The sequence below is a fragment of the Hemibagrus wyckioides genome, linkage group LG04 (assembly GCF_019097595.1).
Source record: "Hemibagrus wyckioides isolate EC202008001 linkage group LG04, SWU_Hwy_1.0, whole genome shotgun sequence".
NCBI lineage: Eukaryota > Metazoa > Chordata > Actinopteri > Siluriformes > Bagridae > Hemibagrus > Hemibagrus wyckioides.
In genome coordinates, this window is record NC_080713.1 from 8311561 (window position 1) to 8338554 (window position 26994).

General features: G+C 38.5%; 2 protein-coding genes across 3 annotated transcripts in view; both read left to right on the plus strand.

The window, feature by feature from the left end:
• Positions 1-12783, plus strand: part of cngb1a (cyclic nucleotide gated channel subunit beta 1a) — a 31777-nt gene extending 18994 nt beyond the window's left edge. For both annotated transcript variants that reach the window (XM_058387406.1, XM_058387407.1), the window contains 11 exons: positions 808-894; positions 1025-1089; positions 1549-1671; positions 1765-1906; positions 1987-2146; positions 4334-4431; positions 5224-5307; positions 5764-5882; positions 5976-6122; positions 8992-9172; positions 10655-12783. In XM_058387406.1, coding sequence (XP_058243389.1) covers positions 808-894; positions 1025-1089; positions 1549-1671; positions 1765-1906; positions 1987-2146; positions 4334-4431; positions 5224-5307; positions 5764-5882; positions 5976-6122; positions 8992-9172; positions 10655-10900 — 1452 coding nt within the window. In that variant the 3' untranslated portion in view covers positions 10901-12783. The remainder of the gene's footprint in view (positions 1-807; positions 895-1024; positions 1090-1548; positions 1672-1764; positions 1907-1986; positions 2147-4333; positions 4432-5223; positions 5308-5763; positions 5883-5975; positions 6123-8991; positions 9173-10654) is intronic.
• A 3818-nt stretch (positions 12784-16601) lies between these two features.
• kifc3 (kinesin family member C3) overlaps positions 16602-26994 on the plus strand; it is a 38772-nt gene continuing 28379 nt past the window's right edge. Inside the window, exon 1 of the mRNA XM_058388526.1 lies at positions 16602-16814. The gene's annotated coding sequence lies outside the window, so the exon portion shown is untranslated. The remainder of the gene's footprint in view (positions 16815-26994) is intronic.

A 26994-nucleotide genomic window follows, 5' to 3' on the forward strand; every position in this document is an offset into this window, starting at 1 on the left:
ACATGCACATTTATGCAGTTATACAGTCAGCCAATTGTATCTCAGCAGTGCAATCATGCAGAAACAAGTCAGGAGCTTGTTTTGAAACGTTGTGACAAAGTGTGATCTTTCAGGTTTGGTACAGAGAACAAAAACACAATGAGTTCTTTGGGTGGAGATGTTATATGGTTACACAATGCTATATGGACTCAATTCCATTTTCACAGTTGTAGAAAGAACATTATTGACTCATCACACTCTCCAGTGTCACCCAGATGAGGATGGGTTCCCTTTTGACTCTGGTTCTTCTCAAGGTTTCTTCCTCATATCGTCTCAGGGAGTTTTCTTACCGTTGCCTCTGGCTTGCGCATTAGGGATAAATATATACTTAAATTTTTATAATGAATTTTTAGATTTCTGTGAAGCTGCTTTGAGAGAATGTCCGATTGTAAAAGCGCTTTACAAAATAAATGGAATGGAATTAAATGGAATATATTGAAGATTGCCATGCAAACAAAATTGAATTGAATTGATTTGAATAGAAGTCAGAGCTGCCAGGAAGGATACAGTAACTGCATGTATAAGCAGGTGTGCATGGGTTTCTATTAAAGTGGATGGTGAATGTACATCTAAACAGATGAGTATTTATGTTTGTATCATAAAGAGAAGTTCTGTTGGCTCCTCGACTAAATAAGGGTGTATTGTGTATGTAAGATTTTGCCAAACTTTTCCTTTAACACTAATGTTAGTCATGAGTAGTCATGGCATTTCCAAGTACCTGTGTTTGCTTGTCCATTGCTTGCCTGAGATCTGGATTGATATTTTCAGATGGACATTATCAGTCTGTTTCCCCTGGAAATTCTGTACTATTTCACAGGGGTTAAATCCATTCTGCGCTTCCCACGGATTTTAAAGGTAAATCCAGCTCTAATATGCACCACACTTACATACAAGTACATACAGGACTACCAAAATTGCTTAATAAATCCCTGTTTGCCATACAGAAGAAATCATTATTAATATTTCTGCTCGTTCTTTCTGTCAGTACATGGCATTCTTTGAATTTAATGATCGTCTGGAGGCCGTGATGAAAAAAGCCTACATTTACAGGTAAGCCTAGAGTACACGCAATATGATAATACCATATATTAAAAGGTGTATATATCTATTTATACAGTACAGGATATAGTATTTTATTCATCCTTAAACCAAAAAGCTGATGTTAATGACTGCCCGTTCCCTTCATTAACACACACGCACACACTTTAGTTCATTTAAAGAACTTTAATTTTTAGCATTATCACTAATAATTAAAATAAAGGAACAAATTTTTACAGAAAAGCTGTAAAGTTTCACACCTACTATCAAGAGGATCCTTTTTATTTCCTAGGAATCATTGAAATCACCGAAATTTTTTCGTGCCTGCACACTCCATAAAAATTACTGACCGATTTGGACAGGGCTAAATTCCCGGTGATAATTACATCACCCTGTCTCCTTATGTAAAACTAGTCCAATTTTAATAGTGTGTTAGATTCGTGTCCTCTTCCGCTCGTGTCTTTCTCTCAGAGTGATCCGGACCAGTGCGTACTTGCTCTACTCACTACACTGCAATGCCTGTCTGTTCTACTGGGGCTCTGATTACGAAGGCCTCGGCTCCACTAAATGGGTCTACGATGGCAGAGGCAACAGGTGACTCCTTCATCATGCACACCAAACTCTGTGATTATCTCAATACCATACAGAAAAAACATGTACGTGTGTGTGTGTGCTTTCATTGTGCAGTTACATCCGCTGCTACTACTTTGCTGTAAAAACCCTGATCACAATCGGAGGCCTCCCAGATCCCACCACGGTCTTCGAAATCGTCTTTCAGCTGGTCAATTACTTCGTGGGTGTGTTTGCTTTCTCGATCATGATTGGTCAGGTGGGTGGAAAAAAGAGAGCGATTGATTTCAGACATCAAAAGAAATGTCACGGATAACGTGTGATCATTTTTGTGTGTAGATGAGAGATGTTGTAGGAGCAGCTACTGCAGGTCAGGCGTACTACAGGTCATGTGTGGACAGCACGGTAAAGTACATGACTGCTTATCGCATCCCACGGGAGGTTCAGAACAGAGTCAAGACCTGGTATGACTATACGTGGCAATCGCAAGGCATGCTGGGTAAGAGCAAAGTCAAATGGAGGCTGTTTATATTCTCATATAGTCACCAGTGGCCTCTAGCTTGCTCATTAGAGATACATATGAACTTAAATTGTATTATTTATCATTTATATTCTGAATTTTTAACAGTGTCCATAACATTTTTAACTGTGATAATGCTATACAAATTAAATTGAATTGAAATTCATTCAGAATACACAGATGCAACATGGATTTTATTTTTACATTACAGTACACTGATTAGAAAGATCTTTTTAAAGTCTTAAAGGGTCAACTCCCACAACTGATTAGCATTTTTTCCCAGTAAACTTAAGCTTTGTATATATTGTATTGGTGTTAATATGCTGCTAATGTAGCTTATAGCAAATTGGCCGTTTAGATCATCAAACACTCGTCTCAAAGGGTCAGAAATACCATGTGTACTTAAATAGTTTTATAAAATAGTAAAATACAGCTACAAATAAATCTAAAAATGAAGTCGGGAATATCTTACCCGACTTCATTTTTTTTAAATACCCACTTCTGATTTCTGACCAGAGGAACCAGATGTCCATGTAAGGAAAAAAAAAACCATGTGATTATTGTAGTGTTTTATTCCCCTTATACAATAGCAATTTGCAAATGAATTCCATTAAAAATAATTTTAAAAAGCATACTTTTTATCCGTTTATAGTAACAATTGAACCTCTGTGAATCAAGTTTGTTGATATATTCGCTTGCATACATTATAGCATCTTTCTTTCTGTTCAAATTAACAAGACAAAGAAATCCCAGCTTGGTTAAATAGTATAGGGAAACATAAAAGCAGAAGACCAGGTTGTGTAGAAAACTGACACTGGAAAATCCTTCTATACACGTCAAATAAACCATATCTACAATTACACGCTCTTCTTTCTTAAATAACGTCACTGTTTTCGTATTCTGTTTGTTATGTTTAGATCGTATGGATCATCCTCATTATACTGTAAGTTACTGTGAATTAGATGTTAATGTTAAAATTATTGTCAGGACAAGGGGAAAAATCAGACACAAGTGCAGGGATGGACGTCAGACAGGGGTTTATTAAGTAAAGTTAACTTTATTAATCACATATTCATTACTGCACAGTGAAAATATTTCTCCACATATCCCATCCTTGGGGGTTTGAGGCAGAGCAGAGGGTCAGCCGTGATAAGGCACCCCTGGGGCAGGGGGGCCTTGCTCAAAGGCAGTGATGGGGCTTGAACCCTGATCAACAACCCAGAGAAGATACAAAAACAGAACAAGATACAAAAACCAATGACATAAAACAGAGAACACCAGGTAACGAACAGCACACGAAGACAAGGACTCAACAAATGACACATGCAAGACAACCGGTATAAATTGGGGAGGTAATTAGTGAAACAAGAGGGACGTGTGCAGAGGTGGGAATGGGCTAAAGATCGGGCGGGGTAAACGTGAGAATACAAAACATAAACAAAGACACATAAAACAGGCTATAAAGCAGAGAATTAACCAAACCATGTTGTTGTTCTTTCGGCTGCTCCCTGTTCTCATAAAAGATCATTTGGTCCACATGTTTTTTGATTTGGCACAGGTTTTATGCCAGATGCCCTTCCTGACGCAACCCTCACACAAGCTATCCTTGACAATTCTGATGTAGTAGAACAAGCGCATCAGAATGCATTTTAGAAAATGAATCAACACTTTCTGAACAATAAGATTTAAGAATTGATTAACATCACAAGTCAAATTTAAAACAAGTGTGTGATGATCCCAGATAGCAAAATAGGTCTGGCCCAGATCTGGCCCACACAATGCACTTACACTCGACCTACATACCACAAAGAATAACGACCCTTTGGTGACCCATATCTGGTTTGCCAGAGGTGGGCCAAACAAGCACTGGGCCACACCATGTAAACCAAACCATAACCGGGCCACATCTGGCATGCCATCATATAAACAGTGCCATCACTGCCAGACCTGGTCCGCATCTGGTTGACATACCACTTGCCATGCCAGAACTCACCCAGCAGTGCCAGCTTAATGCCAGATCTGGCCCAGACCCGTCTGCTATGTGGGATTTAGACATATTCTCCCTTCCTTCCTGCTAGCAGAAATTCTTGTTTTCCTAGTGTAGTCAAGGTCAGGTATTGTTCCTCAAGTTGCATATACTGTAGAGTCGGCTATCTCTGTGTGTAGATGAACGGGATTTGCTCATCCAGCTGCCTGATAAGATGCGCCTGGACATCGCAGTGGATGTGAACTACTCCATTGTCAGCAAAGTGGCCCTCTTCCAAGTGAGTCAAAGAAAACACACACTCACATTCAGTAGAACGGGGAATAGAAGTGCGGTATAGTATCCGTAACTGAAAGACACACAGATCGTAATACACCACAGATTCTGAAAGTCTGAGTGAAAAAATCAGGAACTCTTTATCTCGCTGCAAAAAATGACTTCTTACGACAGCAGTTGAAAACATCATGGTAAATTTGTCTTGTATTTCATATTATAAGATTATAATATACCAAATAAGATAAGATAAGATAAGATAAGATAAGATAAGATAAGATAAGATAAGATAAGATAAGATAAGATAAGATAAGATAAGATAAGGTAGAACTTTATTAATCCCGAAGGAAATTCTTTTGCCAGAGTCTGCTTCGGAGCACACAAGTGAAATAATTATGTGTTATATATATATAAAATATAAGATTATTAAATATATTAGATTTGTAATATAAGTGAAATCTAAGATTAATTACTGTAGTTGAAAAGCATTATATTTTCTCATCCTTTTGGCAGATAATTTAACTTTTTCCTAGGGTAAAAATACCACAAAAACAGCTAAACTAAATAAATTGTTTTAAACTTGAAATTTGTTTTAAGAAAAATATCTAAATATTTTTAAATATCTCACTTGTAAAGTTGTAACAGGAAATACTAGATAGGTTTAAATATATTTAAACATTTTAATAATAATTATAAAATTAAATAAATATTATAATATTTAATAATGTTTATATAAATAATTATATTTAAATATTTTAACTCTTATTATATTAAATATTTGTCTTGCTCTCATTCTCAGGGCTGTGACAGACAGATGATATTTGACATGTTGAAGAGACTGAAGTCTGTGGTCTACCTCCCTGGGGATTATGTGTGTAAGAAGGTTAGAGACTTTCTTTCTAATTTGCAGAGATTTGGGATAGTGTGGTGGATTATTTATGCCTTAGCATAAGCTAATTTTTAATAGATAAACATTTTATTGACAGTGTCAGTCCTTTCACTGCATAGAAAATCTTAAGGAGAGAGGGATATGTGCTGTCCGGTTTCTTAATAACACGACAAGCTACTCTTATTCTGCTGGTGAGGGAAGATAACTTTAGTGATATAAATATATTAAGCATACGTCATCATCAAGAGCAACTTACATTTTATACAAATGAGCAATTGAGGGTTAAGGGCTTTGCTCAGGGGCCCAGCAGTGACAGCTAGGTGGACCTGGGATTCACTCACAACCTTCTGAGCAGTAGTCCAACACCTTAAACACTATGCAACCACATACATTATGTGAAGATTGGTGACCTCCCATGTGGCTGATGAGATTCTGCCCCCTCTGTGTCAGGGTGAGATCGGCAGGGAGATGTACATCATCAAGGCTGGAGAGGTGCAGGTGGTTGGAGGCCCTGATGGTAAAACTGTGTTTGTGACTTTGAGGGCTGGATCTGTGTTTGGGGAAATCAGGTAAGCGTTCTGGACGTTTCACTGTATTATGAATTACCATCATTTCTGAACAATATTTTTGTGTATAACGAAGAAAGTGCATTTCTTCTTCAGCTTGCTTGCTGTAGGTGGAGGAAACAGGCGCACAGCTAACGTGGTGGCACACGGCTTTGCTAACCTCTTCATCCTGGATAAGAAAGACCTCTCTGAGATCATGGTGCACTACCCTGAGTCTCAGAAAATACTGCGCAAGAAGGCTAAGTGAGTCTTTAAAATACGCATATATCTACTACAAATTTACACAGATAATGTCTTTTGAATTTGTATTTATAAATACAAGAAAGGGGCAGCATGGTGGCTTAGTGGTTAACCTTACTGTTGCCTCACAGCAAGAAGGTCCTGGGTTCGAATCCTGTGTGGAGTTTGCATGTTCTCCCTGTGCCTCCCACAGTCCAAAAACAAGCCAAACACTATGCTTATATAAAACATATTCGGTTACTGTATTTAATGGATATATAAAGGTTACATAAATATAAATCATGATCAAGATAAATCCAGCAAACAAATGTCCTCATGCTAATTGGTTGGGAAGCTTTCACACAATCTTACAAGCAATAATGGTGATAGGGCTGAAAATTCAATTCAATTCAATTTTATTTGTATAGCGCTTTTAACAATAGACATTGTCTCAAAGCAGCTTTACAAAACAAAAGAAACATAGTACAAAAGTCTAATTAGTCTATTAGACAAAATTATCCCTAATGAACAAGCCAGAGGCGACTGTAGAAAGGAAAAACTCCATTAGATGGTAAGAGGAAAAAACCTTGAGAGGAACCAGACTCAAAGGAGAACCCATCCTCATTTGGGTGACACCGGAGAGTGTGATTATGAATTATGTCCTTTTTACAGTCAGAGTTGTGTGATGCAGATATAGTATATGTAGAATGTTATTTTGTGTATTGATTAGAGGTTGTTGTCCTCAAAGTCCACATGGGGTTATTTTGTGTATTGATTGGAGGTTGTTGTCCTCAAAGTCCACATCTTCTAAAATCCATAAGGACAACATCATTAAACAATAGTCCAATAGAAAAGGCTGTAGAGCTGTCAGAAAAATTTTAAACCAAGGGCATCCGAATTTATCAAGAAATGGCCAATGTGGGTGCAGGTTTTCATTCCAACCACACTCCAGTGTGTATTGAAAGCCAAAGTTAAACTGACTAAACACGTGGAATCAGGTGTGGGTCCAGATAGATTAGAATGAAAACCTGCACCCACTTTGCAGATAAGATCGGACACCCCTGATTTGAACATTCCTGCCAGTATAATTGGAGGTTCCACGAGTGGATAGGTGTGCCACATAGGCTTCTACAACACACATTCAGACTAATGATAAGGAAGGAAAATGAGCGAAGCCAACAGTTGCAGCACAACCAGAAAGCAGCATAGATAACAATTAGCAATGTCCTGAACCACAATTATCGCAGTTCCTACACCTTCTCAGAGATGTGTGTCTAAAGTTTGCATACTCCATTGGAATGAAGACACAAATCTAGCTAAGCAATGTTGCTGAGAAGGAAAGGTTGCATGTATGACCCCATAGTTAAGTTGCCTTTATTTGTTACATATACATACTGCACTGTGAAATTCTCCATCCTTGAGGGTTAGGGTGAGGGCGCAGGGTCAGCACCCCTGGTGGGTTGGGACCTTGCTCAAGGACCCAACGGTGGCAGCGTCGGGGTTTGAACCCTGATCTTCCGCTCAGGGAGAGCCACAAACTACTTGAACTACCACCATCCCTACAATAGAAGTGAACTAGGAATATCATGATATGGGATTTCTCTTTACACACTACTTAAGAATTCTTCATAGGAAGCTTGAATGAAATAATTTCCTGATTTTATTTATTGAGGATTTTGGAACAGCGAATCCATCTTCCAGCTCAAAGGAATTGATCAAAATTGAACTGAAGAAAAATAATTTTTTCTTAGAATAAAGCTGTGATTGCCAATAACAAGTTAACAGGCAGCAAAGTGTTAATGTTGATCATTTGTGGGATTCGGATTGTTTTTCAAAGGATATAATGAACTTTTACATATTAAACTTTTGTACATTTAAAGAGGATATATGCACTGGAAGTATATCAGACAGCACAAACAAAGTGGCTGGATACATACTTCCGCTCATCTGAGCCAGTTCTGCTTGTTGTTGAAATAGTCTACTAAACAAAAGTGATGTGAGTGCTGATGTTAGTAAGGATTTAATTGAAATCAGTCAGAAATGGGTCTCATGATGCCTGTTTACTGCTCACCCGTGGATCCAATTCATTCTGTGTGTGTGTGTGTGTGTGTTGTGCACTTACTATCCTCACTCTAGTCTGCTGAACTTATCCTTATTTAGTATTACTGTGAAATCCTCTACCACAGATGCCCTGAAGGCCCACAGCACTGTTTACCTCTCTAATCAGTCCCGCTAATCAGAGTTTATTTGTGATTGTTTCAGCCAATTTTTTGTACAACAAACTGTACACTATGCACCATACACTCCGGTTTGCACAGAACACTTCAATACACTGCGATTTGCACAGGACTCATAAACACGCAGTCTTTGCACGTACCTGGTTTTTACCTCATTATACCTTTAAATTCTTGTTTGTTGCACATTACTGATCTCAAATACCTTTAAATCTCTGTATTTATGTTATATTTATTTTATTATAGGTTATTTGTTATATTTCTTGTTAGATTTTGTTATATTTTTGTTAGAGTTTATTATTTATTATATTTTTTGTTATATTTTGTACCTGGTATTTTTTGTTATATTCCTATCTTGTTTTATTTATTACCTGTGCTTGTGGGTACTGACAGAAGCTGTACATTTCCCATTGTGATGAATAAAGTATCTATCTATCTATCTATCTATCTATCTATCTATCTATCTATCTATCTATCTATCTATCTATCTATCTATCTATCTATCTATCTATCTTTTGAAACTGAAAAAGACCTTAACGCTCGAATCATTAGCATGTCAAGACTTTCCCTAACTACATCAGCTGTGTTAAAGCATATACAGTGTGTGCTCTTATGTGCTCTCATTTGGTTGAGATCATTTGTGCGTTTTTGTTAATCAGGAAAATGCTAACGAAGGATAAGAAGCCTCCGGAAGAGAAAGGTGCGGGTAAGGAACCTGGTCAGGTGATCCCAACACGGCCTGAGACTCCCAAACTGTTTAAAGCCGCCCTGGTGGTGGGCAAAGGAGAAACATTCACCAAACTGAAGGAGACGTACAAAGAAAGTGAAGCCACACTAAAGGTGATTTTGTTCTTTTCTATTTTCTTTCTAACTTGTTGCCTCAGTGTGCTTTTTCTCAAACATTGACCAGTATGCTTTGATGCTTTAGGATAACAAAATAAATCTAAGATATTCAGTTTGTAAATGCTCTAAATACTAGCAATAATAAATAATAGGGAATTTAGGCAACATCTCATGTCTCGCTAAATTAATTAGTAATTGTTTTAAAACTCGTGTGAGATTGATTCAGGTCCAGAGCAACTATGGGGCTCCTAGTCTTCGAATTTGCCTCCAAGTTCTTCTTTCTCTGTCATATTTCGATGAATTTGTGCCTACTGTAACTTCAGATTTCTGTTCCTGACTGATGTGGTTTTCTGCTGTTCTAACTCATCTACCTCAAGCTTTGTCCTATCGTGCATTCAAAGATGCTTTGCTACTCAACACGTGCTTATTAAGAGTGCTTATTTGGGTTACATCCTGTCAGCTCAAATCAATCTGCCCCATACTCCTCTGACCTCTATCATCAGCATGGAATTTGGGTCTGTAGAATTGCTGTTTATTGATTTTTGTTTTTCACATCACTTTGCACAAGCTGTAGAGTATTGTGTGTGAACATTTTTGGAGATCAGTTACCTGAAATATACAAACCAGCCCATCTGGTACCAGCAACCATACAATGTCTCTGAGGTCACATTTGGGCTTTTTAAAATAGTTAAAATAGGACGATAGGTAATAGTTATCTCTAGGGCTAAACAGAAGCTTGGGTTAGCCTGTTTCACCACGCTTACTGTACCAATTGACAATTAATCCTGGGTATTCATCGTCCTATGTTTCACACCGTACATTCCTAAACCCTGGGTTAACGTTCTCATTTGCATAATTGCAATGTCAAAAATGATGATTATGATAAATATTTAGCTTTCACATCCATGAGAAAAAACATGTGGTGCATAAACCCTCCTTGGCAGTTTAAAGCCTGCTGATATGCAAGAACACAAAAAAGAGACAAGAAAATGAAAACATAAACCTTTTCCCTACTGTTTACACAGCAAACAGGGTTTCTGGTACGGTACAAAGCACATGATATGAGCTGTTTAATGGTCTAGCTTTAACATTCGAGCGCTGCTTCGTTTCACACTGTAAACATTTGGTACTGCAGAAAATGCTTCAGAGCAGGGTTTTATAACCCCGGGTATACTATGGTGAATGGCGTGAAACATTGCTCTGCTCTGGGCTACAAGCAGGAGTTAGAACGATGATAACCCAGGATTAAACACAGTGTAGAAAAGCCCTATGTTTTCCATTCTGATGTTTGATGTGAACAATAACTAAAGCTCTTGATCTGACACACTGATTGGCTGATTCGATAATTGCATGCATGAGTATATTTAAAAAATCAGCAGTATTCCTAATCTACGTAAGCATGTTTTGCCGTAGAGTTTCCCTTTACTTGTTTTCATTTCCTCCTTTATATCCCTTCATTTCCATGTCTCCATCTCTCAGACCTCCGGCACCACGGCAGCATCCACCACAGCAGCGCCCGTGCCCCCTCCCTCACCCATTCACCGTCGCTCACCCATTCAGCGCACAGTCACACAGGACGACGAAGACATGGTGGCAGAGACCACGGACAGCACGATGATCATCCGCATAACCCCACACCAACACGGAGAGGAGATCCTGAGCGTGGAAATGGCGGAGGGGGAAGAAGATGGAAAGACCGAGCAGGAGGAGAAGAAAGAAGAATAGACGTAGCAAGAAAGGATAAGAAGTTAGGACTGGGAAATGAAATGAAATATGGTGAAATATCCTAAACTATGCTATTTAATTACAATTTGGGATGCTTTTCTGTTTTAAAGCCATAACTGTGTTTAAAATGAGACGAGCTTCACAGGAAGGGAAGTGTGTGAGAGTTTTCTGGATGCTGATTTCTTTTAGCTCCTATAAAACACACTGCTCTGATTGCAGGGATTAAGCCTTTCCCTGCTTTTAAACTGCCACACTGTCTTCCATTATAGCTTTAGCTATAAGTAAGCACTGAAATACAGACATATTAATATACACATGTTTTCTGGCCCTTACAGCAAAGTGACAAAGTGACTCAAAGAGAGAACTTTCACATATTGTACAGACATATAGAGAGAGGAAAGGGACAGGAAATGGGAGGATTTTTTTTGCATTGTTTCTCCCACCCTCTAGTAGACCCGAGACAGGAAGTGAAAAAAAAAAGGCGAGAATCTAGGAAACAATACTGAATGAGCTGATTTCATTCAACGGACTGAATAATAACCGACTCTTCCAAAAAATCTCTGCAGCATAAAAGTTGCTCATTATGTAAGGGATATAAAGATGTTCTTTGTGTTGACTCATTTGTGTACAAGATGGAACTGTATGATTAATTCCTTTTGTTCCGCAGCCCTGAATCGGTTTGGTCAGAAGGAGATTCATTTACTAGAACAGTCATTCAAATCCCAGGTTAATTATATGAAGGCACTCATTCTTTTACGTTATTGCTTCCATAGTAACACTGGGACTTGTATGGAGGGTGCACCACAATAATAATAATAATAATAATAATAATAATAATAATAATAATAATAATAATAAAAATCTAAAAAATTTATTTAAAGATTGTTATTTAATAAAGAAAATCAAATAATCACTGATATGGAAGGAGTTTCCAGTTACAGCCCTTTGTAGCAGTCATCATTCAGGAAGTCTTTTCTTAGTAAAAAACAGAGAGGCTTATGAAGGGGAGACTTGTGTTTATCGCAGTTATAACATAAATGCTAACAAGATTATCAGAAAAATAATGGATCACATCTCACATTGGGCTGCATCTCAAGAGCTTACTGTTTATTATTTTCCTGTAACCGCACACTACATCATGTTTTACCTGTTTATTTTCAATTGCCATTGAACAATGTGACATCATCATCCTCTATTCTACAAAATTACCATTATACTTTTATGACTTATTTCTGTACCATGGAATATTCTCATACTCCTAAGCTGCCCGTCGTGAGATATTATAGCTCTCTGTACTTGTAGGTAAAACATGTATATTTTAGTGCATTCACGCTACAGGGTTTCAGCTAAAGAGCTTTAAGTCAATAGACTTAATGCAGTTGTTTGTTCTAGTGCCGTATGTGAAGGGCAGCACAGAGACAATCTAGCAATGATTAATAAGCCTGGAATATTTGAGAAGTCCATTCGGCTCATATGAAAACAGAGGAAGTCAGCATATTCATTCGTATTTTGAAAATAATTCTATCCAGGTGTGTGCTTGCATTTGTCTCATAAAGAAACGAACTTCCTTTATTGTATTAAAATGTACATAATTGCTTTACAGGAATGGCATAGCAAACGAATGTTGATTATATATTTTACACATTGTTTCTATTAAAATGACATTTTGGTATAAACGCCTGTACATACTATAGTTGTCTGGAGCCCTAGTACTTATTTATAGAAGTAGATTTCAGTAGTGCTTTGAATTCTATTTTATTATATTATATGGTCTAAAAAATGTCTAGATATCTGCTTAAGGTCTTGTAATCATTTTATTGATTTGTTTATTATTTTAATTGCATGTGAGTGTCAATGTAGTGTGTATGCTTTAATAAAAGTACCAGTTGTCAGAGAAAGTAGAGATTATTTTTTATTTTTGTATACATTTATTTTCATTAAACACTGTATCCTGTTCAAGGTCAAGGTGAGTCTAACCCAGAAACACATAATGAATTAGATGACAGTCTATAACACCATGTACCATGCACACACATTCACAGCTAAGCACAATTTAGCATTGCAAATCCACCTTCTGTCATGTTTCGGGGAGGTGAGAGGAAACCACTGAACCTAGCTAGAGGACACCCACAAGGACAAGGCCAGAACATGCACAGAAACTACATGAAGACTGTCTATATTTTCTTTCTGAAGCATTTTGAAGACAAGATAGCTTAGTACACAAGTACATTATATATAGTACATTATCGTACCTTTTCAGACATTATAACCTAATATAGTTGCTGGATATTTTCACTATACTACATTTGTTCTTGTTGGAGTGTAAACAAACATAATAATCCCATAAGGTATTTTTCCTTAAGTACAAAGTGGCTTAGATGTAGAATTTGAATAAAAAATTTACTCATTTAAATGTATTTAAAGGAGCTGTTTAGTAGTGTTAGACACCTCTGCTGTCTGCAAAGTAAAGCACAATTTCAAGGAAAATCTTCCACCCGACTCACACCACCATGTCTGGCAAATGATTCACAATGAGTTGCTTTGTAAGAAAAACAGTGCAAGTGAGTAGCTTTATTCACTCAGCGGATGAACAGTTGTGTATAAAAGTTGTATATAAGTATGTGGTTTAATACACTAATGTGAACAGATTAGGGATGCTTTAAAAGTGTCTAGAACAGTATGTAAGTATGTGATTTAATCCACTAATGTGAACAGATTAGGGATACTTCACAAGTGTCTAGAACAGTATGTAAGTATGTGATTTAATACACTAATGTGAACAGATAATGAATACTTCACAAGTGTCTAGAACAGTATGTAAGTATGTGATTTAATCCACTAATGTGAACAGATTAGGGATACTTCACAAGTGTCTAGAACAGTATGTAAGTATGTGATTTAATCCACTAATGTGAACAGATTAGGGATACTTCACAAGTGTCTAGAACAGTATGTAAGTATGTAATTTAATACACTAATGTGAACAGATTAGGGATACTTCACAAGTGTCTAGAACAGTATGTAAGTATGTGATTTAATCCACTAATGTGAACAGATTAGGGATACTTCACAAGTGTCTAGAACAGTATGTAAGTATGTGATTTAATCCACTAATGTGAACAGATTAGGGATACTTCACAAGTGTCTAGAACAGTATGTAAGTATGTGATTTAATCCACTAATGTGAACAGATTAGGGATACTTCACAAGTGTCTAGAACAGTATGTAAGTATGTGATTTAATCCACTAATCTGAACAGATTAGGGATACTTCACAAGTGTCTAGAACAGTATGTAAGTATGTGATTTAATCCACTAATGTGAACAGATTAGGGATACTTCACAAGTGTCTAGAACAGTATGTAAGTATGTGATTTAATCCACTAATCTGAACAGATTAGGGATACTTCACAAGTGTCTAGAACAGTATGTAAGTATGTGATTTAATCCACTAATCTGAACAGATTAGGGATACTTCACAAGTGTCTAGAACAGTATGTAAGTATGTGATTTAATCCACTAATGTGAACAGATTAGGGATACTTCACAAGTGTCTAGAACAGTATGTAAGTATGTGATTTAATCCACTAATGTGAACAGATTAGGGATACTTCACAAGTGTCTAGAACAGTATGTAAGTATGTGATTTAATCCACTAATGTGAACAGATTAGGGATACTTCACAAGTGTCTAGAACAGTATGTAAGTATGTGATTTAATCCACTAATCTGAACAGATTAGGGATACTTCACAAGTGTCTAGAACAGTATGTAAGTATGTGATTTAATCCACTAATGTGAACAGATAATGAATACTTCACAAGTGTCTAGAACAGTATGTAAGTATGTGATTTAATCCACTAATGTGAACAGATTAGGGATACTTCACAAGTGTCTAGAACAGTATGTAAGTATGTGATTTAATCCACTAATGTGAACAGATTAGGGATACTTCACAAGTGTCTAGAACAGTATGTAAGTATGTGATTTAATCCACTAATGTGAACAGATTAGGGATACTTCACAAGTGTCTAGAACAGTATGTAAGTATGTGATTTAATCCACTAATGTGAACAGATTAGGGATACTTCACAAGTGTCTAGAACAGTATGTAAGTATGTGATTTAATCCACTAATCTGAACAGATTAGGGATACTTCACAAGTGTCTAGAACAGTATGTAAGTATGTGATTTAATCCACTAATGTGAACAGATTAGGGATACTTCACAAGTGTCTAGAACAGTATGTAAGTATGTGATTTAATCCACTAATCTGAACAGATTAGGGATACTTCACAAGTGTCTAGAACAGTATGTAAGTATGTGATTTAATCCACTAATCTGAACAGATTAGGGATACTTCACAAGTGTCTAGAACAGTATGTAAGTATGTGATTTAATCCACTAATGTGAACAGATTAGGGATACTTCACAAGTGTCTAGAACAGTATGTAAGTATGTGATTTAATCCACTAATGTGAACAGATTAGGGATACTTCACAAGTGTCTAGAACAGTATGTAAGTATGTGATTTAATCCACTAATGTGAACAGATTAGGGATACTTCACAAGTGTCTAGAACAGTATGTAAGTATGTGATTTAATCCACTAATGTGAACAGATTAGGGATACTTCACAAGTGTCTAGAACAGTATGTAAGTATGTGATTTAATCCACTAATGTGAACAGATTAGGGATACTTCACAAGTGTCTAGAACAGTATGTAAGTATGTGATTTAATCCACTAATGTGAACAGATTAGGGATACTTCACAAGTGTCTAGAACAGTATGTAAGTATGTGATTTAATCCACTAATGTGAACAGATTAGGGATACTTCACAAGTGTCTAGAACAGTATGTAAGTATGTGATTTAATCCACTAATGTGAACAGATTAGGGATACTTCACAAGTGTCTAGAACAGTATGTAAGTATGTGATTTAATCCACTAATGTGAACAGATTAGGGATACTTCACAAGTGTCTAGAACAGTATGTAAGTATGTGATTTAATCCACTAATGTGAACAGATTAGGGATACTTCACAAGTGTCTAGAACAGTATGTAAGTATGTGATTTAATCCACTAATGTGAACAGATTAGGGATACTTCACAAGTGTCTAGAACAGTATGTAAGTATGTGATTTAATCCACTAATCTGAACAGATTAGGGATACTTCACAAGTGTCTAGAACAGTATGTAAGTATGTGATTTAATCCACTAATGTGAACAGATTAGGGATACTTCACAAGTGTCTAGAACAGTATGTAAGTATGTGATTTAATCCACTAATGTGAACAGATTAGGGATACTTCACAAGTGTCTAGAACAGTATGTAAGTATGTGATTTAATCCACTAATGTGAACAGATTAGGGATACTTCACAAGTGTCTAGAACAGTATGTAAGTATGTGATTTAATCCACTAATGTGAACAGATTAGGGATACTTCACAAGTGTCTAGAACAGTATGTAAGTATGTGATTTAATCCACTAATCTGAACAGATTAGGGATACTTCACAAGTGTCTAGAACAGTATGTAAGTATGTGATTTAATCCACTAATCTGAACAGATTAGGGATACTTCACAAGTGTCTAGAACAGTATGTGAGTCAAACCGGAGTTTCACAGATTGGAACGCACCTACGTCACTGTACGTCATGCGCGCGGTCAGCTGTGCGCGCCCCCCCTTCCCTCGCCGTCATTTTTCCGAGTCAGTGCGCGTTCCCGCGCCTCATCGCTACGCTACACCGCTTGCCTCTTTTACCTTGACTCAACTTTTCTCATTCATATTTCACTAAACTCGGACGTTCTGTTTGCTACACTTGCAAAACTCAGAATATTTTTGTTGGACTGACAAAACGACGGGGGGAAAAAAAAATAAGGAGAAGTTTATAGGCGTCTCGGCGTCAAACCGTAAGTTCGTTTCCTTTCCATACTTGGGCTGTCGGGTTGGGGGGAAAAATATTCTAGGAAATGTTTAAAGTTTCTGGTTTCTGTGTATTTTGTGTTCAGTCTAATACTCTGGATAAATCATCTGAAACTTAAGTTTTTGCTTTTATAAATAACGTTTGTCCTGTCAGGGGGGGGGAGGAAAGAAAGTTAAGATGACGTTGAAAACTCTGGGGCAGTTTATTTAAAGGCGGCTGTATCCCAAATAGCTGGTCTCGCGCACTACATGGGGTACAAGCCGTTATTTGGGATAATTTTATGTAAATATGTAAATGGTTGTTATGTCATGAAGTGGTCAATGGTGCCACAAATAATTTAATTAATTAATTAATTAAGCCAGGATTAGGACCACTACTACTTCTAATAATAATAATAATAATAATAGTAATAATGATTATTAGTAGTAGTAGTATTAAGTATATGGGCCACTCAAGGTCATTGCACACACACAAATCTTCCTCAATCAGCCACGTGAGTAATCCTGAAAAGTCTTTAAGTATCACGTTGGAGCAAAATCATAGTGTCTGGCATGACACATTGTCCTCCTCTGAACAACACCTGATTTCAGGTAATGATTGGGTTTAATTTAAAGGTGTGTGTGTGTCTGAGGTGTTGCCTTCTAACGTGGCTGAGTGTAATATTTTGTCCATTTTATCTCCAAACATAAATAATCCCATAATATGTATATCCTGTAAAAAAAATAAATCGAAATCATGAAATAAACCGAAAAAGTGTTTGTTCATCAAGCGCTTTCTACCTGAGACGCAGCCAAGGCAGTATAACGCATGCAGTCTGCCCCCTTCCACATACATATGAGCTCACAGACGCACGTGATTGGCTAATGTTCCTGTGATTGACCGAAGAGTTCATCATCCCTCCCACCTCTTTCAGCAGATTTAAAGTGAACACTTTGTTTATCTCCAGACTATAGAGTTAACATTTTTCTTTTGTACCACTATGAAGCTCTATAAGATATTTTAACCCTGTCTGTTATGTGTAATGTACTGCTATAGTTACGTATTACATTGTGTCTTTATATCGTCCTGGCTTTTGCAAATATTTACACTGAGCTAATGGATTTTTACACTATGATTGTCAGGAACATCAAACGTGTAAGATGAGAAAACATGACTGCGTGAGTTATTTTGAAACCATAGTTTGGTGTACAAGTCAAATTTTTTGGCACAAAATTTCTTTTTTGTGACAATAGAGTTTTTTTTTTTAAAGCCAGACAGCTGAAAGGCTGACCTTAGAGATCTACTTTAAACTTCCAGTTGCAAAAGTTTGCGCTCCCCTGGACAAAATGACATGTTTTTGCCTCAACCTCTCCAGTAAACTGTTTTTAAAAAAAAGGGAACACTGTATGAAAAGGTTTATTTAGTTTGTTCATGTATGATTGATTAACTTTTAAAAATGTGGAATTTTGCCATGTTTAAACACTCATAACTACCATGACCACCTCTAACCAGCTGACTGAGGATCTAAAAATTCCTCTGCCCAAAATGACATCAATAAATCGAGTCAAGGCAAGATCTGAAAGACCAAGAAATCTCTGTTCACATGCTAGGCTGAAAGGCAAAGCAACCCCCCCCCCCCCCCAATGATCGTAAACATGCTGTGCTTGTGAGAAAACCTAAGAAGATCTCAGAACTAGAAATGTTTTGCCAGGAAAATGGAGAATGGGATGTCTTTTTAGCTGGCTACAAAAAAAAAAAAAAAAAAAGCATTTGCAAGCTGTCAAAATGGGTCTTGGTAAGGACTTTGGGAGTCCAGACTTTGAACAAATGACTTAAGTTGCTAGGGGGTGCCAAAACTTTTGCTTACTTGTGAATGTGGGCTTTGGTTAGCAGTAGCTCCAATGCTAATGTAAAGAACCAAAAGTCAGGCATGTCTAATAGTGGAAAATGTTCAACGCGTCTCTTTATATCTGCTACAGCAAGTGAAAAACAAAAGTGATAACTTCTGTGATCAGTGATAAGGAACCTGCTTGTTTTACACAACATTAGCCGGAACTGTAAACTGATAACAGCACAGCATGGTGTACTTGTAATGTTTTTTTTGTTTTTTTTTAAATGTGAATTCCTGTAGTATAAGAGGAATAAAACATTTCAGGAGTGACCAGCAGGAACAGTAAATCTGCTATTGCGCCAAAGCCACATCACCGTAGTGTCCTCTTATAGGCTAGACAGAAAAGTATGAGGAACATCATGTCCTGCTCCACGCCTATCTTTCCCTTTAGGTTTTGAATCACTGTTTTTGCTCCTAGAGAAGGTTTCACGCTTTAGTATTTTTTCCTATTCCTATAGCGTTGTTCCTATTCTCATCAACTTATTAACACATAACTCAGGAGGTTAAATGGGTGTGTCGGAGAAGGAAATGCACTAACCCAGGGATTAACCAGGGAGCGGGATCACTAACGTTTGCTAATCCTTCGCTTGAGCGTGAGTCATTCCAGAGCGCGAGTCAAAGCCGAGAGTGAAGCGTCCTCAGGAGGTTTACTGTGAGAGATAAACAGAGAGGTGGCTGCTGCTTAGGGTGGCGGTTCATCCTGCTATTCTGGTCTTCTCTGAAAAACCAGTGAAGTTGCAGGAACTAGTTTTGGGACCAATAGCAGTTACATAACTTCGCGAAGAAATGGAATTTAGCATTGGACGACGATTTTTTCCTACAAAAATGCAGCTTTACTCCTGCAGCTTGCACAGAGCGGAAAGATACCACGGCTGCAGAATAACGACTGATTATTATAATATATTTTTTAACGAACACAGCACTGCTGAAGTCTAACATTTTCTATAAATCTGCTCTGACTGTAGGGATTGAAGTAAGTGTCGTCCATGTGGTATTTTACAGTGATTTTTGAGTCAGTGCTGCCATGTTGTCTCCTGGGTTTAGTGTGTTTTGTATGTTGGCTTGGGCCCCATATAAACTCACACACAAGTCTCTAAACACTTACTATGAAAACAGGTTTCCAGAAGCCATGTAAAGCTATCAATGGAGAGCAGATGGTGGAAGTGGAGATGATGGTGATGACTGCATCATACCAGCAGGTGGCACTACTCTCTACTCTACTGTCTCTCGCGCTCTCTCTCTCTCTCTCTCTCTCTCTCTCTCTCTCTCTCTCTCTCTCTCTCTCTATCTGCCACGTTCCACCTGTCTGCTGACGGCTCTCTCCAGTCCAGCCTCAGTGGTGTGCTGTGGATCAGAAAGACTTCAGAGCTTTGAAATACTTGGCATTGGTGTGATTACCCTGAGCAGAACTAATACCAAGCTTAATAAAACTGTCTGTACAATATGTGAATATTCTCCCTCTCTCTCTGTCTCTCCCTCTCCTGTCTGTCTTTCCCCTTCTCTGTCTCTTAGTCCATATCCTCTCTATTTTGCTCTCTCGTTGTCTATCTTGCTATTTCTATCTTCTAGTATGTTTCCCTTTTCCATTTCTTCATCTTCTCTCTCTCTCTCTCTCTCTCTCTCTCTCTCTCTCTCTCTCACTGTCACTGTCTACCACCTTTCTATTTCTCTCTGTGCCAGTCTCCCTCTATGTTTATCTCTATTTCTCTCTCTCGCTCCTGTCTCTTTCCCCCCTTCTCTGTCTCTCTTAGTCCATATCCTCTCTATTTTGCTCTCTCTTGTTGTCTATCTTGCTGTTTCTATCTTCCAGTATGTTTCCCTTTTCCATTTCTTCTTCTTCTTCTTCTTCTTCTTCACCTTCTCTCTCTCCCTCTCTTTCCCTCTCTGCCTTGTTCTGCCTCTCATTGTCTATATCACTCTTTCTGTGGCTATAAAATCATCACTTTCTTTTTATCTTTTTGTCTCAAATTTCTATGGATTCTATGGATTTTTGTTTGAGATGTCATCTAAGCACAGCATTTAGTCTACTCCCAAATAAAGACACGAGTCTAACAATTCCAAATAATGTTTTACCATGCAGCATATTTTGCCAGCAGCAGTGTAGTGTCACTAGAAACTTTGTTAGGAGAGGATAATAACTATAACCCCATTATGTTAGGCTTGCTACCACTTGTTTTACCACATAGTTTATCGAGGTTTCCGGGCAACCAAAACATGGAACTGGACACTGGAACTTTAACTTTCCCTGTAGATGACTTCAAATATTTCTAATATTTTGTCCACCTCTGTTGATGTCCTCAGGGAATTTCAGTTATGTAACCAGTACTTCATTTTAAGATAAGACTTGAGAACATAAGTGTGGGTTATAAACTGGTTGAGATGTTCCCAGGTTGTTTATAATAAGGTCCTGGGCACCAGAGTGCATTTCGCTGACTCTAGTTTAAACACACAACATGGTCGGAGTTTTCTGATGTTGCCAGCATTTACTGAGTAAAAAAAGACATGTGGAAAGCAGATGCGGTGCCACAACACAACAACATGGCTGCTTCTGTGTGTGTGTGTGTGTGTGTGTGTGCGAGCACATGTGTCCATGCTTGGACGCTTTGCTGGAGCCTCTGAGTCACACTAGACGTTACGGTGTTCATTCAGGATGTTCTGCACTTAAACGCCATGGCGAACGAGTACACACACACACATCCACGCCCCAGTTAAGATGTGCCCTGTGATTATGGTGCTTCCCACCCGTCTGACTCGATGTGTAATTAGCTCCTGAAATAAAACACACACCAGTCATGTAAGGACAGCCATGCCAAATGTACTGCTCATGACAGAGAGATTCTGGCCTGTTCTCTTTCCTTTTCTTCGTCTCTTTCTTTTCTACATATGTCTCACAGTCTCTGTATGTGTCTTGTATGCATATGCCTTTCTGTCTCCTCCTCTTTGCCAGTGTGCCTTCCTCCCTCACCCTCTGTTCATGTCTAATCCATCATCCATCTTCCATGTGTTTCTGTTTCTGATTTCGTGTGTCTGCTTTTGGCTTTCTCTCTTCCTGCATCTCCCTTCTTCTGTCCATCTGTCTGGATTTCTGTTATCCAGCACCCCACACACACACACACCTCGAGAGACAGACAGACACACTCACGCACTTCTTGAGTAGATTGAGTAGATATGTTTGTGTATGTGTGTTTTTTGTCATCGCCTCTGCTTTCAAAATCGTTCTCCCCCTCCTTTCTTTTTTCCACCCTGTCATATTTTCTGTAATCCTGCAATATCCAATAACAGTGAGTCATCTCTGATGTGAAGTTTGGAAGGCAGATTTGTCTGTAAGTCTCTGCTGTGGTTGGCATGCTGAGTGTGTGTCACTGTAGTGATTCTAAAGACTTATTCCTGGATTGGAGTCATTACACTATATTGCCAAAAGGTTTGGGACATCTGCCTTTACATGCACATGAATGTAATATGGAGTTGGTCCGCCCTTTGCAGCTATAACAGTTGGGAAGGCTTTCCACAAGGTTTAGGAGTGTGTTCATGGGAATTTTTTAGAAGCGCATTTGTGAGATCAGGCACTGATGTTGGACGAGAAGGTCTGGCTCGCAGTCTCCGCTCTAATTCATCCCAAAGGTGTTCTATCCAGTTGAGGTCAGGACTCTTCTTCCACGCCAAACTCCCTCATCCATGTCGTAATGGACCTTGCTTTGTACACTGGTGTGCAGTCATGTTGGAACAGGAAAGGGGTCATCCCCAAACTGTTCCCAAAAAGTTGGGAGCATGGAATTGTCCAAAATGTCTTGGTATGCTGAAGCATTAAGAGTTCCTTTCACTGGAACTAAGGGATCAAGTCCAACACCTGAATTCAGTGATTAGGAGGGGTGTCCCAAAACTTTTGGCAACAGTGTACATCATTTTAGAAGGTTAAACCGAGATGAAAAGCAGAGACTAACCGCTGTCTTGTGTTCATAAATTTTCAGTGTTATATACAATTTACATCTTAGATGAATAAGCATGTTTACTACAGATAAAGGGTTGATGCATAGGCGTTGACTTCCATTGGATATATAAATCTGGTTTATTATTTACTTTTATTCTAGTGATAATACAGCACTACAGATAAGATCTCCCATAAGTTTATGATCCGGAAGATCTGTGGTCTGTATAGGCGTTAAAGCACAAAAATCATGTTTTTTATTCTCTGGGTTGAAACAGCCTGTTGGACTGTAACTGATTGACTTTTTGATATCATCCAGTCTAAACTAACTGACCTGTAACCAGAGAGGAATTTCTCGAAAGGTATATTTTAACAAATTGGCACGGGACAACCACCTTATGCATACTGCTAAAGCTACACTAGAGTGGTTCAAAGGCCAGAAAACCTAAATGTGTTTGAATGGACCTGTCGCACCGCAGACCTCAGTCCAGTTGCGAATCTGTGACAGGACATGGCAGCTGCTGTTCACCAGTGATCTCGGCCAAATATGACGGAGCTCGAGCAGTTTTGTTAAAAAGGATGGGCAGCAATACCTGGATCCAGTAGCCGAAAGGTCATTCTACCAAGTATTGACCTGGGGCTTAGATACTTATGCTGCCACTAAACAAATGCTTTTTTTTTTGTTTTAGGAAACAGATTTTTTGCAACTTTAAATATTAGACATGTTGTGTAAATCAAATGGTCAGAAATCAAATAAAAAAACATTCCAGGTGATACCTGTCCAAAATCATTTGCCCTCTCACCCATTCCCTCAGCAAACACCTATAAGCTAAAAAGTCATATAAATACACTCAGTGAGTCTTTTGACTGTGTAACAGTGACCGATTAACATAATAGGATGAGGAAAAGTGCGTAGGATGAGGATGAAGACTGTCCCCAGGAGCTCACACCTTCGAGTCAATAAGTCCAATCAAGGGCTTTACAGGGAAAATATCCTCAGATATGGCGTTATCCGGCTGTAAAGCAGTGTCAGTGGGGTGAATATAAAGGACTGTGGACTTGTTTATCATTTTTACATATTTTTTATCAGGGGCGTGCCTGTGTGTATCCAGGTGAATGAACCATGACCAGCTGAAACAGCAATATCAAGCTTTAAAGCAGTGCATGCACCCTGTCTGAGACTGTCCAGGGCTGAGCACAGACCTTCAGGGGGCAGATGCTCCAATTTAAAAGAGGGTCAATAAATCAGGATTTTAAAACATCAAATACAGCAAGAAGTGAGATTGAGGCAAGGGGGCGGGGCATTCTAGCAGCGTCTGGTAATATCAGATAGATCAAAACACCTGCACAGATCATTCCAGATGCATACGCCTTTTGCCTCATCTGTTTTATTGTGGAGAAAAAGCCGCTCTTTTGGACCAACTCCCACCCAAACTACAATAAACATAATGAAGTGCACTTGAACTTGAACGCTTTCTAATTCTTCTGACACTGTTGTACTCTGGTGTAAAATGCATAATGGTTGTCAGGTCTGGTAAAATAATATAATCTGCAATACACTTCACTGGATATCACGCCAATGTACATCGATCAGGCACAACATTATGACCATCTACCTGGTTCATATCGTGTTGGTCCCCCTTTTGCTGCCAAAACAGCCCTGACCCGTCATGCACTGTGTATTCTGACACCTTTCTATCAGAACCAGCATTAACTTCTTCAGCAATTTGAGCAACAGTAGCTCGTCTGTTGGATCGGATCACACGGGCCAGCCTTCACTCCCCACGTGCATCAGTGAGCCTTGGCCGCTCATGACCCTGTTTCTGGTTCACCACTGTTCCTTCCTTTTGATAGATACTGACCACTGCAGACCAGGAACACCCCACAAGAGCTGCGGTTTTGGAGATGCTCTGATCCAGTCGTCTAGCCATCACAATCTGGCCCTTTGTCAAACTCGCTCAAATCCTTACTCTTGTCCATTTGTCCTGCTTGTAACACATCAACTTTGAGGACAAAATGAATTGTCTTTGAATCTTCAAAAACATGATAGGATAATAATCATGTCTATACAACTTCATAAAATCCATCTCGCCCAGGTGAACGCTGAGATGGAAAGCAGAGTCTAACTTTATTTTATCACCATATGTGCAGTAACATCTTGGATGCAACATCAGTATCAATGCACTTTCTGGTGTGGACTTCCTGTGGAAACTTCTATAATTCTTATCTGCTTATCTGATACAATACAAGAGAAGTAGTCTCCTAAAACTCGATTACTTTATATGATGTTTGATATGATATTTTTATTATTTAAAAGGTTTATTATTGTTTTGACACTCCGTTTCCATCTGTGGTTTGTACAGGCTTCAGAAGCAGTCCATTGATGCCTTTATGATCAGGGTGGAAGCAGCCATGTCGAGCTGTAATTGACTGACATCAATGGGAGGATTTATGTTAAAAGTATGAAGCGGTGCATAATCACTGATCACCTCTGAAGTAGGATGAACTCTTATAGCCCTGTCACCAAAGGTTATTAATTTCCATGTGTCACCACGACTCAGGTCATAGAATATTACCTTCCCTATTCTCTCTGCTCCATTTCCAAACGAAGACAAATTAAACATGTGATAATGTAAAACGTGCCACATGCCATCAGAATTCGCTGGCTTTGATTGAGACTGTCAGCTCCCATCAGGTGGCATTGCAGAGAGTGCCACAGTACTGATAATGTAGGTCATGCTATATTTAGACCTATCTCTCTGAACCAATTAATGATGGTCTGTTCATACAATGGCATATGTATATACAGTATGTTCACCTCCTTTAACTTTCCCACGTTTTGTGGTGTTGCAGTCATAATATTGCAAATAAAAAACATAAATTTTATGTCACGTAATTGGAGTCAGAGAGCAACTGGTGTTGAGTGGCGACAGCTGTTATTGGGGGAAGCCATATGAAATCTCATTTGGAGACAAAGCAAACACATGGAGAAAGGATCCCCTGTCTGATGAGCCCAAGACTGATGTCTTTGGCCATAGTAACTTGCGATCACTCGGAAAACACGATCTTTACAAGAAGGATGGTGGTGGGAGCCCCATGTAGTGGGGATGCTGTACCTGAGCAGGAATTAGATACAATGATCAGGCATAACATTATGACCACCTGCCTGATATTGCGTCTGTCCCCCTTTTGCTACCAAAACAGCCTTGACCCATCATGCACTGTGTATTCTGACACCTTTCTATCAGAACCAGCATTAACTTCTTTAGCAATTTGAGCAACAGTAGCTCATCTGTTGGGCCAGCCTTCGCTCCCCACATGCATCAATGAGCCTTGGTTCACCACTGTTCATTCTTTGGACCAGTTTTGATAGATACTGACCACTGCAGACCGGGAACACCTCACAAGAGCTGCAGTTTTGGAGATGATCTGATCCAGTCGTCTAGCCGTCACAATTTGGCTCTTTGTAAGACTCACTCAAATCCTTACTCTTGCCCATTTCTCCTGCTTCTAACACATCAACTTTGAGGATAAAATGTTCACATGCTGCCTAATATATCCCACCCATTTTCCCATGGGTATCCCACCCATATTCTTTGATATTTTCTTTCTTTCTTTCTCCTGTCTCTCCTTTCTTTTTCATATTCTCATCTCTGTTTATCTGTCTGTCTGTCCATCTGTCCATGTCACTGCCAACTCTGTGTTTCTCTTTCACGGTCCATCCCTATTCTTTCTTTCTCTAGCTCTCTCTCTTTGTTTCCATCTCTTTGTATTTTTCTATCTCTGTCTGTCTCTGTGTATTGCTCTATAGTCCTGTTTATCCCTGTCCATGCCTATTTGCCTTTGTTTCTTTTGTTTGTTTGTTTGTTTGTTTGTTTGTTTTTTGTTTTATGTACACCACCCACTTACTCAGTGTCTGTGAGAAGAAAAAATATTGCCTACAGTTTGTTACATTCTTAAAATTCTCATTAAAAATATAATACAATAAATACAATCATTACGGCTTTTGAGTTCACTCTGTGGGAGTGACGAACAACTGTTGGCCGGAGCTCACTTGTTCCTCCAAACAGGAAGTTTGAATTATCTAGGAGTAAATGGTGCTGAGGCTTTGGAAAACAAGGTCAATGTTTGGATACAGAGGTTTGATTGATTCCAATATAGAAAAGATTAACTCGGCTACGTGACATGGCATGTTTCTGTAAAGGATTGTTAGAAGGGTGGACGTGAAGGACTTTGGACTAGAACACTATAATTTTCCCAGAGAAGCGCTCATAGTTTTATCAGGGGCGTGTCTGTGTGTATCCAGGTGAACGTTGCATGACCAGCTTCAGCTATGAAAGGAGTCACAAGCTATAAAAGCAGTGCATGCAC